Source organism: Lepidochelys olivacea (genome assembly GCF_965140295.1).
Source record: "Lepidochelys olivacea isolate rLepOli2 genome assembly, chromosome: 14".
NCBI classification, from domain to species: Eukaryota; Metazoa; Chordata; order Testudines; family Cheloniidae; genus Lepidochelys; species Lepidochelys olivacea.
Genome location: NC_140424.1, coordinates 27,051,563 through 27,067,399, shown reverse-complemented (window position 1 = coordinate 27,067,399; position 15,837 = coordinate 27,051,563). Strand labels below are relative to the sequence as shown.

At 44.3% G+C, this 15,837-nt stretch overlaps 1 protein-coding gene across 1 annotated transcript in view; it reads right to left on the bottom strand.

Annotated features, from left to right (window-relative positions):
- Positions 1–15,837, bottom strand: part of LOC311530250 (germ cell-specific gene 1-like protein) — a gene marked incomplete at both ends in the record, with an annotated part of 78,335 nt that overhangs the window by 15,449 nt on the left and 47,049 nt on the right. The window contains one exon of the mRNA XM_084646714.1: positions 7,681–7,792. Within this exon, the coding sequence (XP_084502840.1) occupies positions 7,681–7,792 (112 nt within the window). The remainder of the gene's footprint in view (positions 1–7,680; positions 7,793–15,837) is intronic.

Sequence of the window (15,837 nt, the reverse complement as noted above, 5' to 3'; positions counted from 1 at the left end):
GCCCACTCTTGCAGCATTTCAGTGGTATGCTCTAACCAGGGTTCAAACTCCTCCTCCCCAGCAAATAATCTTAACTTACGACAAGAGTCTGACTCAGCATGGGGCAGCACAACCTTTTCCAATATTTGCCCCAGAGCTTTTGTCCAATCATCAGCCGAGGCTGCAGCCTCCGAGCTAGAAGCTGCTGAGCCAGGGCCCAACAAACCTGACATATTAGCCATTATACAAACAGTAATTTCCTCAAAATATAAGCACAAAAAAAATATATATAAATTGTTTCCCAATGTAGTGGATCACTCAACAGGTGCTTGCGAGGGGTACTGACCCAGGCGATCCCGGACGAGCCCCCAAAAATGTAACCCTTCTGCCCGTCAGAGTTGGCAGCAACAAGGGCTGGGTTCAATATCTAGGGGTTCCATTCCAATAACACAATGCAAACCGGCTCGAGCCCCCACCCAGTGACCTGGGACAAATATATACCACCCCCGCTGGGCGCCTCCACGAGGCAATACTTCCCCTCTCGCAAGCACATAGTCTGAGTGTAGCAAAAGTCTTTTAATAACAGAGAGAAACAATGTGGCATTATGTTGGGGAAACACCACCAACCGGATTCATAACACAACCCATGAGCAAAAACAACCCCACCCCAGGCAAATTGGGGCATGCCCTTTTCCCTTTGGTTCTTGAGTCCAGCAACCCCAAAAGTCCAATGCCCCAAAAGTCTCTGTCCCTGGTCAGGGCAGCCCCAGAGTTCGAAAGTTTATCGGCGGAGCTTTACCTCCCAACCTGGGTGGAAATGGGACGGGGGTAAGAGGCACCTTACGTGATCTGAAGCTGACCGCCCCATAGCTCCATAGCGGCGCTCCGCTCCGCCAGCCGCCCCACAAAACTCCTTCGCGCAGCTGCACTCCGCTCCACCAGCCGCCCCACGAACTCCTTCGCTCAGCTGCGCTCCGCTCCGCCAGCCGCCCCACGAACTCCTTCGCTCAGCTCCACGGCCCACAAGCAGCTCCTGCCATCCACACACTGCTCCGTGTCGAACTGCTTCGCCAGCCGCCCCGCAAACTGCTCCACAATATATCTTCAGGCTCCCCCACTACTTAACACAACACTCAGTGATTTCAGCGCTTAGGTGAATTCAGCTTATAATAGGGGAGCCCCAGTGCTGGTGCACTGTCAGCCCAAAGTGAGCTCAGCAGCCTATAACTAGACTTCTAATGAAATCAAAATTAGCTCTGATATTCCACAGTGGAGAGAGGAGGAAGTGCAATTAGCATGTAAGGCCCTCACCAAGGGGCCCATGCCACCAAGTATTAATACTTGTCCCCAGCCTCTCTCCATTCACACAGTTTTGGAACCCATGACCCTTGCCTAGCGAGTGCTACTTAGATGATGGTGAATCCCTCCATCGTAACAAAAGGCCACGTACAGTTCCAAGCACAGTTCCCATAATCAGGGTAATAACAATTTATTCTTCCTGCCCCAATAACAGAGACACTGGGGATCCCACAGCAGCCAAAGTAACCATTTGGGCAGCTATGGTCTCATTCTAGGCGTGGTGGGTGTGCCTATGCAAATGAGATCGGCCCCTGAAGTTCTTTTCCACAACTTGCCACACCTCACCACCAGATGTCAGGGTGGAGCTCATCCTGACACTGCTTACATCGTAAGCACATTCCTGGCCTAAGAGGATGGTACAGAAACACCCAGAGTTCAAAATGAGTGAACAAATTCTCAAAAATTTATAGACCTCTATCATATACCCCCTTAGTCAGCTCTTTTCCAAGATGAAAAGTTCTAGTCTTACTAATCACTCCTCATATGGAAGCCATGCCATACCCCTAACAATTTTTGTTGCCCTTTTCTGAACCTTTTTCAATTCCAATATATCTTTTTTGAGATCATAGAATCATAGAATATCAGGGTTGGAAGGGACCCCAGAAGGTCATCTAGTCCAACCCCCTGCTCAAAGCAGGACCAATTCCCAGTTAAATCATCCCAGCCAGGGCTTTGTCAAGCCAGACCTTAAAAACCTCGAAGGAAGGAGATTCTACCACCTTCCTAGGTAACGCATTCCAGTGTTTCACCACCCTCTTAGTGAAAAAGTTTTTCCTAATGTCCAATCTAAACCTCCCCTACTGCAACTTGAGACCATTACTCCTCGTTCTGTCATCTGCTACCATTGAGAACAGTCTAGAGCCATCCTCTTTGGAACCCCCTTTCAGGTAGTTGAAAGCAGCTATCAAATCCCCCCTCATTCTTCTCTTCTGCAGGCTAAACAATCCCAGCTCCCTCAGCCTCTCCTCATAACTCATGTGTTCCAGTCCCCTAATCATTTTTGTTGCCCTTCGCTGGACTCTCTCCAATTTATCCACATCCTTCTTGAAGTGTGGGGCCCAAAACTGGACACAGTACTCCAGATGAGGCCTCACCAATGTCGAATAGAGGGGAACGATCACGTCCCTCGATCTGCTTGCTATGCCCCTACTTATACATCCCAAAATGCCATTGGCCTTCTTGGCAACAAGGGCACACTGCTGACTCATATCCAGCTTCTCGTCCACTGTCACCCCTAGGTCCTTTTCCGCAGAACTGCTGCCTAGCCCTTCGGTCCCTAGTCTGTAGCTGTGCATTGGGTTCTTCCGTCCTAAGTGCAGGACCCTGCACTTATCCTTATTGAACCTCATCAGATTTCTTTTGGCCCAATCCTCCAATTTGTCTAGGTCCTTCTGTATCCTATCCCTCCCCTCCAGCGTATCTACCACTCCTCCCAGTTTAGTATCATCCGCAAATTTGCTGAGAGTGCAATCCACACCATCCTCCAGATCATTTATGAAGATATTGAACAAAACCGGCCCCAGGACCGACCCTTGGGGCACTCCACTTGATACCGGCTGCCAACTAGACATGGAGCCATTGATCACTACCCGTTGAGCCCGACAATCTAGCCAGCTTTCTACCCACCTTATAGTGCATTCATCCAGCCCATACTTCCTTAACTTGCTGACAAGAATACTGTGGGAGACCGTGTCAAAAGCTTTGCTAAAGTCAAGAAACAATACATCCACTGCTTTCCCTTCATCCACAGAACCAGTAATCTCATCATAAAAGGCGATTAGATTAGTCAGGCATGACCTTCCCTTGGTGAATCCATGCTGGCTGTTCCTGATCACTTTCCTCTCATGCAAGTGCTTCAGGATTGATTCTTTGAGGACCTGCTCCATGATTTTTCCAGGGACTGAGGTGAGGCTGACTGGCCTGTAGTTCACAGGATCCTCCTTCTTCCCTTTTTTAAAGATTGGCACTACATTAGCCTTTTTCCAGTCATCCGGGACTTCCCCCGTTCGCCACGAGTTTTCAAAGATAATGGCCAATGGCTCTGCAATCACAGCCGCCAATTCCTTCAGCACTCTCGGATGCAACTCATCCAGCCCCATGGAATTGTGCACGTCCAGCTTTTCTAAATAGTCCCTAACCACCTCTATCTCCACAGAGGGCTGGCCATCTCTTCCCCATTTTGTGATGCCCAGCGCAGCAGTCTGGGAGCTGACCTTGTTAGTGAAAACAGAGGCAAAAAAAGCATTGAGTACATTAGCTTTTTCCACATCCTCTGTCACTAGGTTGCCTCCCTCATTCAGTAAGGGGCCCACACATTCCTTGGCTTTCTTCTTTCTTCTTCATGGGGCAACCAAATCTGCACGCAGTATTCAAGATGTGTGCATACCATGTATTTATGTAGAGGCAATATGATAGTTTCTGCCTTATTATCTGTCCCTTTCTTAATGATGCCCAACATTCTGTTAGCTTTTTTGACTGCCACTGCACATTTAGTGGATGTTTTCAGAGAACTATCCATAGTGACTCTAAGATCTCTTTCTTGAGTGGTAACAGCTAATTGAGACCCCATAATTTTATACATATAGTTGGCATTATGTTTTCCAATGTGCATTACTTTTGTGATACAGCAGGGCCAGAGAGCAGCAGGAGAATTGACTTATTGGGTGCTGGGAAGTTAGCTGGGAAGTAGGTGGGCAGAAGCCCTAGGATGATCTTGTTCCCTGTGGACGAGGGAAACATTACTACAGGTTAAATAGATTGTGGAAGTGTGAAAGGGAAAAGAGGATTTGTGTGCAGTTATTTTAGTTTGGTTAAGAGACAGAGCAAGAAACAGGCCAACCTTAACCCTAATAACACAAGATTTGTAGAAGCGAGGTTTGTGCGAGGCGAATAGGAAAACTACAAGGGACCTTGCTTTAAGATAAGAATGGAATGCAATGTTGACTAAGATAATGGGAAGAAAAAATGTATAAACAGGACATAGCTATATGTAATGAAAGGGAATAAATAATGTTTTATATTGTTTGTACTTTGAAGATTTGCCTAAGGACAGACACTCTGTCCAATTGCTGTCTTCCCTGCAATTGCATGAATAAATTGTCTCTGACTCGTTGCTGACAAACTCAGCGTGAAGACTCTGTCTTCTTCCATCAGACAGAGAGAAGGAAGGAGAGCTGACCAGAGTTTGGAGGAGTACTGCTGTTAGCCAGAGAACCAGATTGCCAGGGGAAGGGAAACCCTGCCCAAGCAGAGCAGAGGGACTCCCCAGGCACAGAGGACTGAGGGAAACCCTACCCAAGGGGAGAGAGGGTAAGCAGCCCGCAAAGCTGAAGGGGCTGGGACTCAGAGTAGGAGAGTGGACCTGGGTCCCTTCTCCGTTCCCCTCTCTCTCCCACCGGGGCACTAGTGGAGCCCACAATGCCCAAGAATAGGGATAAGGGGTGGCGCCCTGACCCACCACACCAAGAAAAAGCACAGGACCCATCCCAGTAGCATCAGCCATTTGCCACACTTTGCATTTATCAACATTTAATTTCATCTGCCATTTTGTTGTCCAATCACCCAGTTTTGTGAGATCCTTTTGTAGCTCTTTGCAGTCTGCTTGGGACTTAACTTAACAGAAGATTGGAAGAAAGTGAATGTTGTGGCAATATTTAAAAAGGGTAAATGGGAAAATTATAGCCTATCAGCCTGTCATCAATCCCTGGTAAAATAATGGAGTGGCTCACACAGGACTCAATTAATAAAGAACTAAATGTGGGTAATGTAATTAATGCCAATCAACTTGGGTTTATGGAAGATAGATCCTGTCAAACCAATGGAATATCTTTTTTTGATGAGATTACAAGTTTGGTTGATAAAGGTAATATACTTAGACGGTTGTAAGGCATTTGACTTGGTACCAAACAACATCTTGACGAAAAAACTAGAATGACATAAAATTAACATGACACACATTAAATGGATTAAAACCGAGCTCACTGATGGATCACAAGATGTAATTGTAATGAGGAGTCATCAGTGAGCAGGTCTGTTTCCAGTGGAGTCCTGCTGGATTGGTACTTGGCCCTACACTCTAACATTTTTATCAAGGGTCTGGAAGAAAACAAATCATCATTGATAAAGTTTACAGATGACACAAAAATTGGAGGAGTGGTAAATAATGAAGAAGACAGGTCACTGATACACAGCAATCTGGATCGCTTGATAAACTGGTCACAAGCAAACAATTTTAATATGGCAAAATGTAAATGTATAGGTCTGAGAACAAAGAATTTAGGCCATACGTACAGGATGGGGGAGTCTGCCCTGGGAAGCTGTGACTCAAAAAAAGATTTGGGGGTCATGGTGGATAATCAGCTGAACATGAGCTCCCAGTGCGATGCTATGACGAAAACAGCTGATACAATTTTGGGATGCATAACTATGGAATCTCAAGGAGGAGCAAATTCACCTCCGTATTTGGCACTGCTGGCATACTGTGTCCAATTCTGATGCCCACAATTCAAGAAGGATGTTGATAAATTGTACAGGGTTCAAAGAAGAGAATGGTTACTGGACTAGAAAACATGCCTTACAGTGATAGATTGAGCTCTTTGAGTCTATTTAAATTTTAAAAAAAGGAGGTTAAGGGGTGCTTGATGACAGTCAATAAGTTCCTACATGGGGAACAAATATTTAATAATGGGCTCTTCAGTCTAGCAGAGAAATGTATAACATTTTCCAAGGGATAGAAGCTGAAGTGAGACAAATTCTGACTGGAAATAAGGCATACATTTTTTAACAGTGAGGGTAGCTAATCACAGGAACAATTTATCAAGGGTCCTGGTGGACTCTCCATCACTAACAATTTTAAAATCAAGAATCATGTTTTTCTAAAAGATCTGCTTTAGGAATTATTTGGGGGCAGTTCTCTGGCCTGAGTTATGCAAAAGGACAGACTAGATGACCACAATGGTCCCTTCTGGCTTTGGAATCTATGAATATTATTAAATAGTTGATTCACCCAAAATGCAGTGTGGCAAAATACCTCGTTCACCTCAGTAGGCTCAGTCCTTTTCAGCCTTGGAGACTGTGATTTGGGGCAAGGCAAATCCTTATAGGTGGCACACGGTCCTGTTACTCCTCTCCTCAGTCAGTCCCTTGTGCTTGTTTTCCTTCCCTTCTGGGGAGCGAGTGCAGCCTTCCTACTGGGAAGGTTTGGTGTCTTGCTACAAACAGCCTACTAGCAGCTTCCCTACGCCCTCACTCTCCCCCTCCTACCACCCAGGGGAGGGTTTGAAAAGGTCCCAAGTAGTTGGAGTCAGCTGAACCTAATTGGTTCCCTAGCAACCCCTTTTCCAGCTGAACCTTATTGCCCAGTGGTTCTCTCTCCTCAGTGGATAGGGAGGGGCCTTTTAATCCCCTGGGACTAATTACTACCGCCCTTTTGTAGCTGTTTGTCCTGGGTTTACCACAGCAGTTTCAATTGACCCAAAACTATTCACAAATTTGACTTAATTAGTGACAGCCGAGGAAAAGTTTTTCCAGGCCAGAAATGCAGATATGTCTTTATAACCTGCAGTCCAGTGATTACTGCACTTGCCTAGAATGTGAGTGAACTAGGTTCGAATCCCCATTCCGAACCAGGGAGTTGAACTCACATCCCTCATCCCAACAGAGCATCTTAACTAGTGGGCAACATACTATTCTGAGGTAGGTCTCAGTCTCTCCTATGGCAGCTGTTCCCATTTTAATGAATATCCATTGGTCTACAGAGAATGAAAATGACTCTATAGCAGAGGTGGGCAAACTATGCCCCGCAGGCCACATCTGGCCCGCAGAACCGTCCTGCCCGGCCCTTGAGCTCCCAGACGGGGAGGCTAGCCCCAGACCCGTCCCCTCCTGTCCCCCCTCCCCCGCAGCCTCAGCTCGCCATGCCGCCAGCGCTCTGGCCCACCACTCCTGCCTGGCAGCGCAGCACTGTGGCTGGCTCCATCTGGGGCTGCGAGCTCCTGATGGTAAGGGGGCGGGTGGGGGGGGGGTGTTGAGTAAGGGTCAGGGAGTCCCAGGGGGCAGTCAGGGGACAGGGAACAGGGGGGATTGGCTAGGGGGTGGGTGATGGAGTGGGAGCCATGGCACCTGCATGCCCTGGGTAGTGCTGATACTAGCTGTCCTGGAACTATGGGACCTTATACCATTAGACAAGACTACAGAAATTTCAAATAAAGAAGTTGGTTGTTGTATTACACCCTCAATGGAAAGCTCAAATCAGAGCCATTAGTTGTTACTGGAGGACAAGGATGGCAGAGAGAGCAATTTAAATGTTAATGAAACAGTTAGATATTTTAGTGCAAAAATTACCAATAGGACCAGCCATAATCCCACATCTGTGGTCTCCAGTCTTCTGGACCAAGGTTGACGGTCATTTGAAATACAGTTGTGTACATCATGTGTGCGACCATGCCAAAGAGACCTAGAAAAATATAACTTTGTAAGATATATTAAAAAATAAACACATGCAAAAACTGTTTCTGGCACTTTATAAGAGATTATTCCTGAATATGGAGAATGTTTTGTGAAGTATTTAAAGGTCTAAAAATAGCTGAAAAAATACTTTACTTTGTAAAGGGAATGGAACACCCACCACCCTGCTTGTGCTGCTCCACAAACTAGCAACTCATACATGGGAAGCCCCTTCTATTAGGGACTGAGTTGTTACGGTCACCTCTACAGCACCATGCAAACTTCGCTGTACACTGGGGAATGAGGATGGGATATTTAAAAGGTATTTAAGGAAGTTAAAGTGTACAAACCATACTGAATTTCAGTGGCAGTGGAGTGCCTTACTCCTTTAAGCTGCTTTGAAAACCTTATATGAAATTCATCGAGAGTAGTGTAGCTCATAGGGCTAGCTTGCCTTCATTATATTCAGCTGTAATGCAAGGAACCTATAGGCCTGTATCCTGTAAGACATTAGCTTCAGCAGTTTTAGCATAAAGCTTGAGGCCTATGAAATTTGGCACAGACAAATGGCCCAATGGAAAACCCCAAGTATTGGGGAGCTGAAATTAGAATGTTTAAGGGGAATTTCAGACCACAGGAACATAAGTCCAACCACAAGAGTGTCAAGGCAATGAATTGGTGTACATAACAATAACAGGTACATGAGCTACATCTGCAGATACCTAACCACAAGAGGGCCATGGCACTGAAATAACGTATATGATAATAAGTTGAGATAATTGATGTACTAACCTATAGGAGAAGGATACTCCAATGTTAGTAAGGGGAGGAAATACAAATAAGGAAAAGGGGGGAAAACCTACTGAATATGCATCAAACATAGTGGCATCAGCATAACATTTTATAAAAGTTGCATCCCAGCCTATGGACAGTAAAGAGAGAGAGAGAGCCTCTGAGAGGTGTCAGAATGATGACCACCAATGATGAGGGGGAAGGTGATGGTGACAAATAAGATGATGGTTAACATTTCCAGGTCATTCTGCAAGGGATGGTGTGAGCACAAAGTCAATGTCCCACCTCAGCCCCACTTAACTCTTATTTTAAAGGTAAAAAGAAAAGGAGTACTTGTGGCACCTTAGAGACTAACCAATTTATTTGAGCATGAGCTTTCGTGAGCTACAGCTCACTTCATCGGATGCATACTGTGGAAACTGCAGAAGACATTATATACACAGAGACCATGAAACAATACCTCCTCCCACCCCACTCTCCTGCTGGTAATAGCTTATCTAAAGTGATCATCAAGTTGGGCCATTTCCAGCACAAATCCAGGTTTTCTCACCCCCCCCCCCCCCACACACACACACAAACTCACTCTCCTGCTGGTAATAGCCCATCCAAAGTGACCACTCTCTTTAAAATGTGTATGATAATCAAGGTGGGCCATTTCCAGCACAAATCCAGGTTTTCTCACCCCCCACCCCCCTCCAAAAACCACACACACAAACTCACTCTCCTGCTGGTAATAGCTCATCCAAAGCGACCACTCTCCCTAGAATGTGCATGATTGTAATGGAATGCTAAACTGTAGTGTACTGTTCAGCCACTACATGGCACTCGGTGTAGAATATCTTATTTAAGCTAATCTCAGCTGTACCAGGCAGTTCATTGAAGGCTCTTAGGATGAACATGTGTGGTATGTGTCTTGCTCAGAAACAAGAACTGTAGCCATTCCATATCTCGTACAGGAGCATGACATAGTGTCAGAAGTAAACTAGAGTCGGAGGAGAACAGAAGCAAGAACACCACCTACAAAGGTTGCAGACAGAAGAAACAAAGCAACAAAGGTTGCAGGATCTTATCAACATGCCATGCTTCAATGCCCCAGAGAATTTGAGCTTTGACAAACCGTCACAATGGATGGACTGAGGGCAGTCTTTTGTAAGATTTTGAACTGGAAACAAGCTCCACAAAGAAACTGGAGATATACAGGTATCTTCTTTAATTTATGCTATGGGGAAACAAGAAGAGTGTATCTTTAAATCCTTTGATTTTACTGAAGACAATCACAAAGATGACTATGAAAGTGTTCTGGCTGTGGTTGATGCATATTTTATACCTTAGAGAAATGTGATTTATTCTCTGCTTCCACCAGAGAATTCAAGATCCAGGAGAAAATGTTGAATGCTTTATAAAAGCTCTGCATATCTTGACTGAAAATTGTAATTTTGGGAATGCAAAACTTAAAATATCAGAAACAGGCTTGTTATTGTATTAACAGGTAAAAACCTTGCCCAGCAGGTACAATTGAAGAGAGCTTTAACTCTAGCCACAGCTATAGAGAGCAAAGCATTCTGAGCTGGAGAGACAGCAAAACTTAGAGCAACTTGCCACTTGATAGGCCTTGTGAGAAAAATGGAAGAACTCAATGGAGGATTGATGACATTGGACTTTTGAAAGGAGTTCCAGTCTGTATCTGGTAAACAACCATCAAAGGGACATGGTCAGGCCCACTGCACAGGGCAAATTTCACCCTGACCAGGGCAATAATAACAGTAGGTGATTAGGCCCGTGGGTAATGAGCTTCTGGGAGCCCTCACTTAAGGTGAAGCCCCACAGGCCCTGAAGTGGGATTCTCAAACTAGGTTTTCAATTATCTCACCTGTAGAGCATGAGCCCATAGATGGTCTCAGAGTACACCTAGGACCTGATAGCTGTCACAAAAGACAAGTGTGTGTCCTGGCCTTGTGGTTAGGGCACTCAGCTGGCATGTAGAAAATCTAAGTTCAGGTTCCTGTTCTTCCAGATTTGAACCCAGATCTCCATCCACCTATGTATGGGCTATTATGGGGTGAATTTCTGTCCTCACCTGTAGGAGATATTCCACATTGTGTAAACACTTCAATAGTCATGGAGTGAGCAGCAGACTGATTTTATAGCCCAGTAGTGGGATGTGGGAGATCTAAGTGCAAGTCCCTGATCTACTGAATAATTGTTTGTTCACAGAGGAACAGCTCCAACAGGAAAGATTTAGAAAGCCCAATCCCAGAATGTCTACAGCCTAGCAGTCAGATTGCTCCCCTGACAGTCTAGTGATGTAGATACAAGTCTCTGCTCCAAACCAGTAAGAGCAGTGACTTGAAGCCTGGTCCCCCACATTGCAGGTGAGTGCCTTAACAGCAGGGCTGCTCGCTACAAGGTGGTATGGGCCTGTCAGTACCTCATACCTTTTTAAAAAATGGCCCTCACTGGCTTCTGCTTTGCTACCTTAAAGTTCTTATAAAGTTAGTTGTATATATGGAATACGCTCTTGCTTGGTTATCAACTCTGTCCCCTTTCCATTTCAAATATTCACTTTATTCTCAGATCTTTGAGCAATCACTTGTCAATTCATATTTTTAAATTTGTGTATATCAATGTATTTTATATAAATGATGCATTCATTAAAATGTTGAATATTGGCAACTTTTCACTTACTGCCTTACTCCTGGCTGATTTCCAAAAATACCCTGAACCATGGCACAGCTACTGCTCCGCCAGAATACCCTAAACTACGGATACACCACTTGTAAGGGATATATGGGACAGATATGATTTGGATGATTAATAAGTAATGATTCCTTCTGGTCCTCAAAAATTAGAAAACATATCCCATCTCTGTTTATCCCAAAATAGGATCCACCTATGCAGACAATAAGAACATGTTTCACATCATGTCAGACACTGTGTCTAAGGTCCCACAGATCAGCCAAGCAACCCCAACTATTGAAACTTAAATGAGGGTATTGTTAATCACCTAGGCAAGACTCAGTCATAATCTGCATCTGTATAAACCTTTCTCCCATCCAGCCTAGCTAAAAAGAACTCCAAAAGAACTCCAAGCTACATGTTTTCATCCTAAATTAGAATCTGCAGGTTTATTTACCTTGAGACATATTAATATCCTTCTATATGTGGAAGATATCTCTTCTTCTATTGCAAGTCCTAAAGAATGTGAAATTTTTATGTATAATCAAAGGATGTATGGTGCACGTCCTCCAAATTTTGTTGGTTTTCATTGTAAATAATTATTGCACTCTAGAACTAATAGGAATTCTCTGGCACGAGGAAGGAGAAATGTTAAAAGATATAAACCAGAGTATAACTTTGGGCTATGAAGAGAAATTGCTTAAAATGGGGGATCCCAATTCACAGTGGAGACAAATAATGAAATACAACTCTTGAAACTGATCAAACTTAAAAAGCCTCTGAAAATAAAGGATTAAATAAATGTATCCATGCCATTCACTGAATACCAGCAAACCCTGAAACTAGGACTCAATAGAGTGAACTGAACCCAATGCAAGTGCATGAGAACTCTGTGGGCAGGGGGGAGGCAGTTACACCTTGTGTGAAAGTTGATGTGGCTAATATAATGTTGTAGAGTTGAAATGTGAAGGGAGTGTGCATTTTCCCACAACATGTGCAGTGTATATTGTAGAAGGCGTAAAAAAAAATGCAAACAAAACATGCTATATGTAATTAAATCCTATTGGGGCTCCAAAAGGAGCCACAATAGGTTGTGTTTTCTTTTTCAGGTGGCTGTGTGTTTTAGAAGCAGAAGTTAAAAGTGAAAAGTAATCAGAACTCTGGTAAAAGTTAATTGCTTCCCTTTTAAAACAGAGTCTTTGAGCTGCTAATAGCTTTTGGTCCAAAAGCAAGCCAGAAAGCATCTGTGGGGATGCAAATTACCTAGCTGATGGGGGAAGGAAAGAACTGCCCATAAATGGCAGCACAAAGGAGCTGAAAGTAATAAATATACCTAGTCAGCAAACAAGCTACTTGTAAGCGAGAATACTCAGATTATGGCCCTCCAGGAAAGGGAGGTGGGAAAACAAGTCAAGCCTGTAAATAAGAGGGGAAACTGAGGTACACAACCTCATAAATTTCATAAATAAACAGTGGAATAATTCACTAGCCTGCCTATAGAACAAAACAAAAAAAGTATAAAAGTAATTCTTCTGTTTTTCTTGCAGTCAGCAAAATTTGTAAAAGGAAAAGGTATTTTTAGGCAATAATCTGTCCCCACCCAGGGGGCTGGGAAATGTTTCTTTTGTTTTTCAGACACTCTACAAGCAAGCTGGCACCAGCGGAAAAGTAACCCAGAGCACTGTGGGTCTCCTGCTGTGATGAAGATTGTGTTGTGTGTTTCTCTTGTTATTACCGTTATTTTGGTGGATATTGTACAAGAAGGGTTAACGCATATAAAAGCAAAGGTCAACGCATGGTATGACCTGCCTGGGAAGCACGGTCTACTCAAACTAAAAAATCAAGTGCAAATAAAAAGGCACAAAATGGAGGTTAAAAATGGGGATAAATAAATTCTGTTGCATGCATCTTACAGGTGGACCCACAAAGGAAAAATAAGGACACCCTGACCTGAAATAGAACAATTATTGCTGCTATTCTTGCTATTATATACCAAAATCCAGCAATGTGAAGTGGCAAAGGGAGGAAACACGTGAATTGTTATACCACCCCACCCCCCCTCAAGTGGTGGTAATGAAGCAGATAAGAACTTTAAGGATTTACCTGTGGAAAACTGTACTACTAATCCCCCATGGGAATTTGGCAATGTCGGTATGTGCTGTATGATTTGGAGGTGGGGGGGGGGATCCTAACCTGGTGGATAATATCAAATTTATCAGAAAATATTGCATGGTATTCCTTAGGATGTGTCATGATGAATGACAGTGGGAAACAGTCATCTGGACATGTGGTTTGTCACGGAGGGCCCCCCAATATATAACTCTCTGACCTCCTGGGGTGTTTGGATTATGGGGTTCCACAACTGGGGTGTGGTGTTACCCTGGGTAATCATAATGGTATCTCCCTAGAGGACAATTCTTAGGCATGAAGTTATGTATATACCAGACTGGGTATGAAGTCTCCCCTGGGACATTGAGAATACGACAATTTAACTGCTTTGCAGAATGTAACCCTACAGGTAATATGGATGCCAAAATGGAAGGATCCTGATTTAAGCTGGCCACAGCCTGGAGCTGGAAATACTTCTTTATGGGCAAACGTGTGGGAGCCACTGTGGGAGCAGCTGCAACCAGAGCTCATCAATGTGTCCTTTCAGTCCATTACATGAATGGGTGGTACACCCCAGAGAATGGTGGGTGGACCAGGTACACCCCAACTGCAGCACATACATAGAAGGGTTGAAGCAACAATTTCATTGGTGGATGAGGGGATACACATGATATTGTCACTGCAGAAGGGATCTATGGGAAGTAGGAACCACGGGGTGGGTGTATGAAATCTGGGGGACCGTTGGATAACTAAGTAATTAATAAGCCAAAATGTAAAACTTCAACAACAAATCAATGAATTACTAGCACAGCAACTATCTGCAATTGCAATGGAATGAAAAAGGATGGAAAAGGTGAACCTGCAGTTAACTCAATGAACAGGGAACCTTGTAACATGGGTGGACGTATGGCTTTAAAATCTAACTTGGGAAGGGGGAAAGAAGGTGTGTATAAAAATGCAAAATGCCCAACTAGGGGGGCTAGCACCTAAGTAATAGTTGCAGTGGTACCTTGAAATAAGGTGGCGACTAAGGTGGTCCCCATGAGCCCTATGGGAATAATAAGAAAGGGAGGAGCTCACTGGGAACCACTGGGGAATAAATAGGAAGAATGGAATGGTGTAAAATGAACAATAATTCAGTTAAGTAATTGTTTGTCCAAAGAAAATGTTTAAATGTGCCCCTTCCCGATGGCTGTGAAGGAGCAGACCCAATGGCCTGTGCAGGGGTGGACGATTGAGCGTAATGTATATGGGGTATGAAGTGTTCTGCTGGAAGTGTACACAATTCTGTAATATAACACTTGGGAGTACATGTGCACCAGCATCTGGCACAATTGCACACATCTACGTGCTGCCATTGGGACTTTGGTGCATGAATGGAACTGTGGAACTCATTGCAGTGGACAATCATAGAATCATAGAATATCAGTGTTGGAAGGGACCTCAGGAGGTCATCTAGTCCAACCCCCTGCTCAAAGCAGGACCAATCCCCAATCGAACCAGTGCATTACCCAATTCCATACCAAGTGGTCAAGCTGGTTTGGACAATACCCTGTTTCTCTGTGAATATTCAATGGCCTCATGATATGGACAAAGCACATGAACACTGTAGGGGCAGCTCGCTGCAACTGCCAGAATGGTGTTACAGGATTTTAAACCTGTCAAAGGAGAAGAAGCAGTGCTTCCGGTGGTGGCCCGGATTTTGAACTATATTACAGTGGTCAGGGCTGACAATGTTACTGTAAATTATGGCTATTTTCCTATTATTAAGTATACTAATCCTGAAATGTATAGAGCTTTATGTGATCGGACACCCATCAACACCCATTAATTGAACAATAGTGGTACCGGAACCCACCTGGATAAACTGGGATCATTTAATAGAATCATAGAATCATGGAATATCAGGGTTGGAAGGAACCTCAGGAGGTCATCTAGTCCAACCCCCTGCTCAAAGCAGGACCAATCGCCAGCTAAATCATCCCAGCCAGGACTTTGTCAAGCCTGACCTTAAAAACCTCTAAGGAAGGAGATTCCACCACCTCCCTAGGTAACACATGCCAGTGCTTCACCACCCTCCTAGTGAAAAAGTTTTTCCTAGTATCCAATCTAAACCTTCCCCACTGCAACTTGACACCATTACTCCTTGTTCTGTCTTCTGATACAACTGAGAACAGTCTAGATCCATCCCCTTTGGAACCCCCTTTCAGGTAGTTGAAAGCAGCTATCAAATCCCCTCTCATTCTTCTCTTCCGCAGACTAAACAATCCCAGTTCCCTCAGCCTCTCCTCATAAGTCATGTGTTCCAGTCCCCTAATCATTTTTGTTGCCCTCCGCTGGACTCTCTCCAATTTATCCACATCCTTCTTGTAGTGTGGGGCCCAAAACTGGACACAGTACTCCAGATGAGGCTTCACCAGTGTCGAATAGAGGGGAACGATCACGTCCCTCTATCTGCTGATAATGCCCGTACTTATA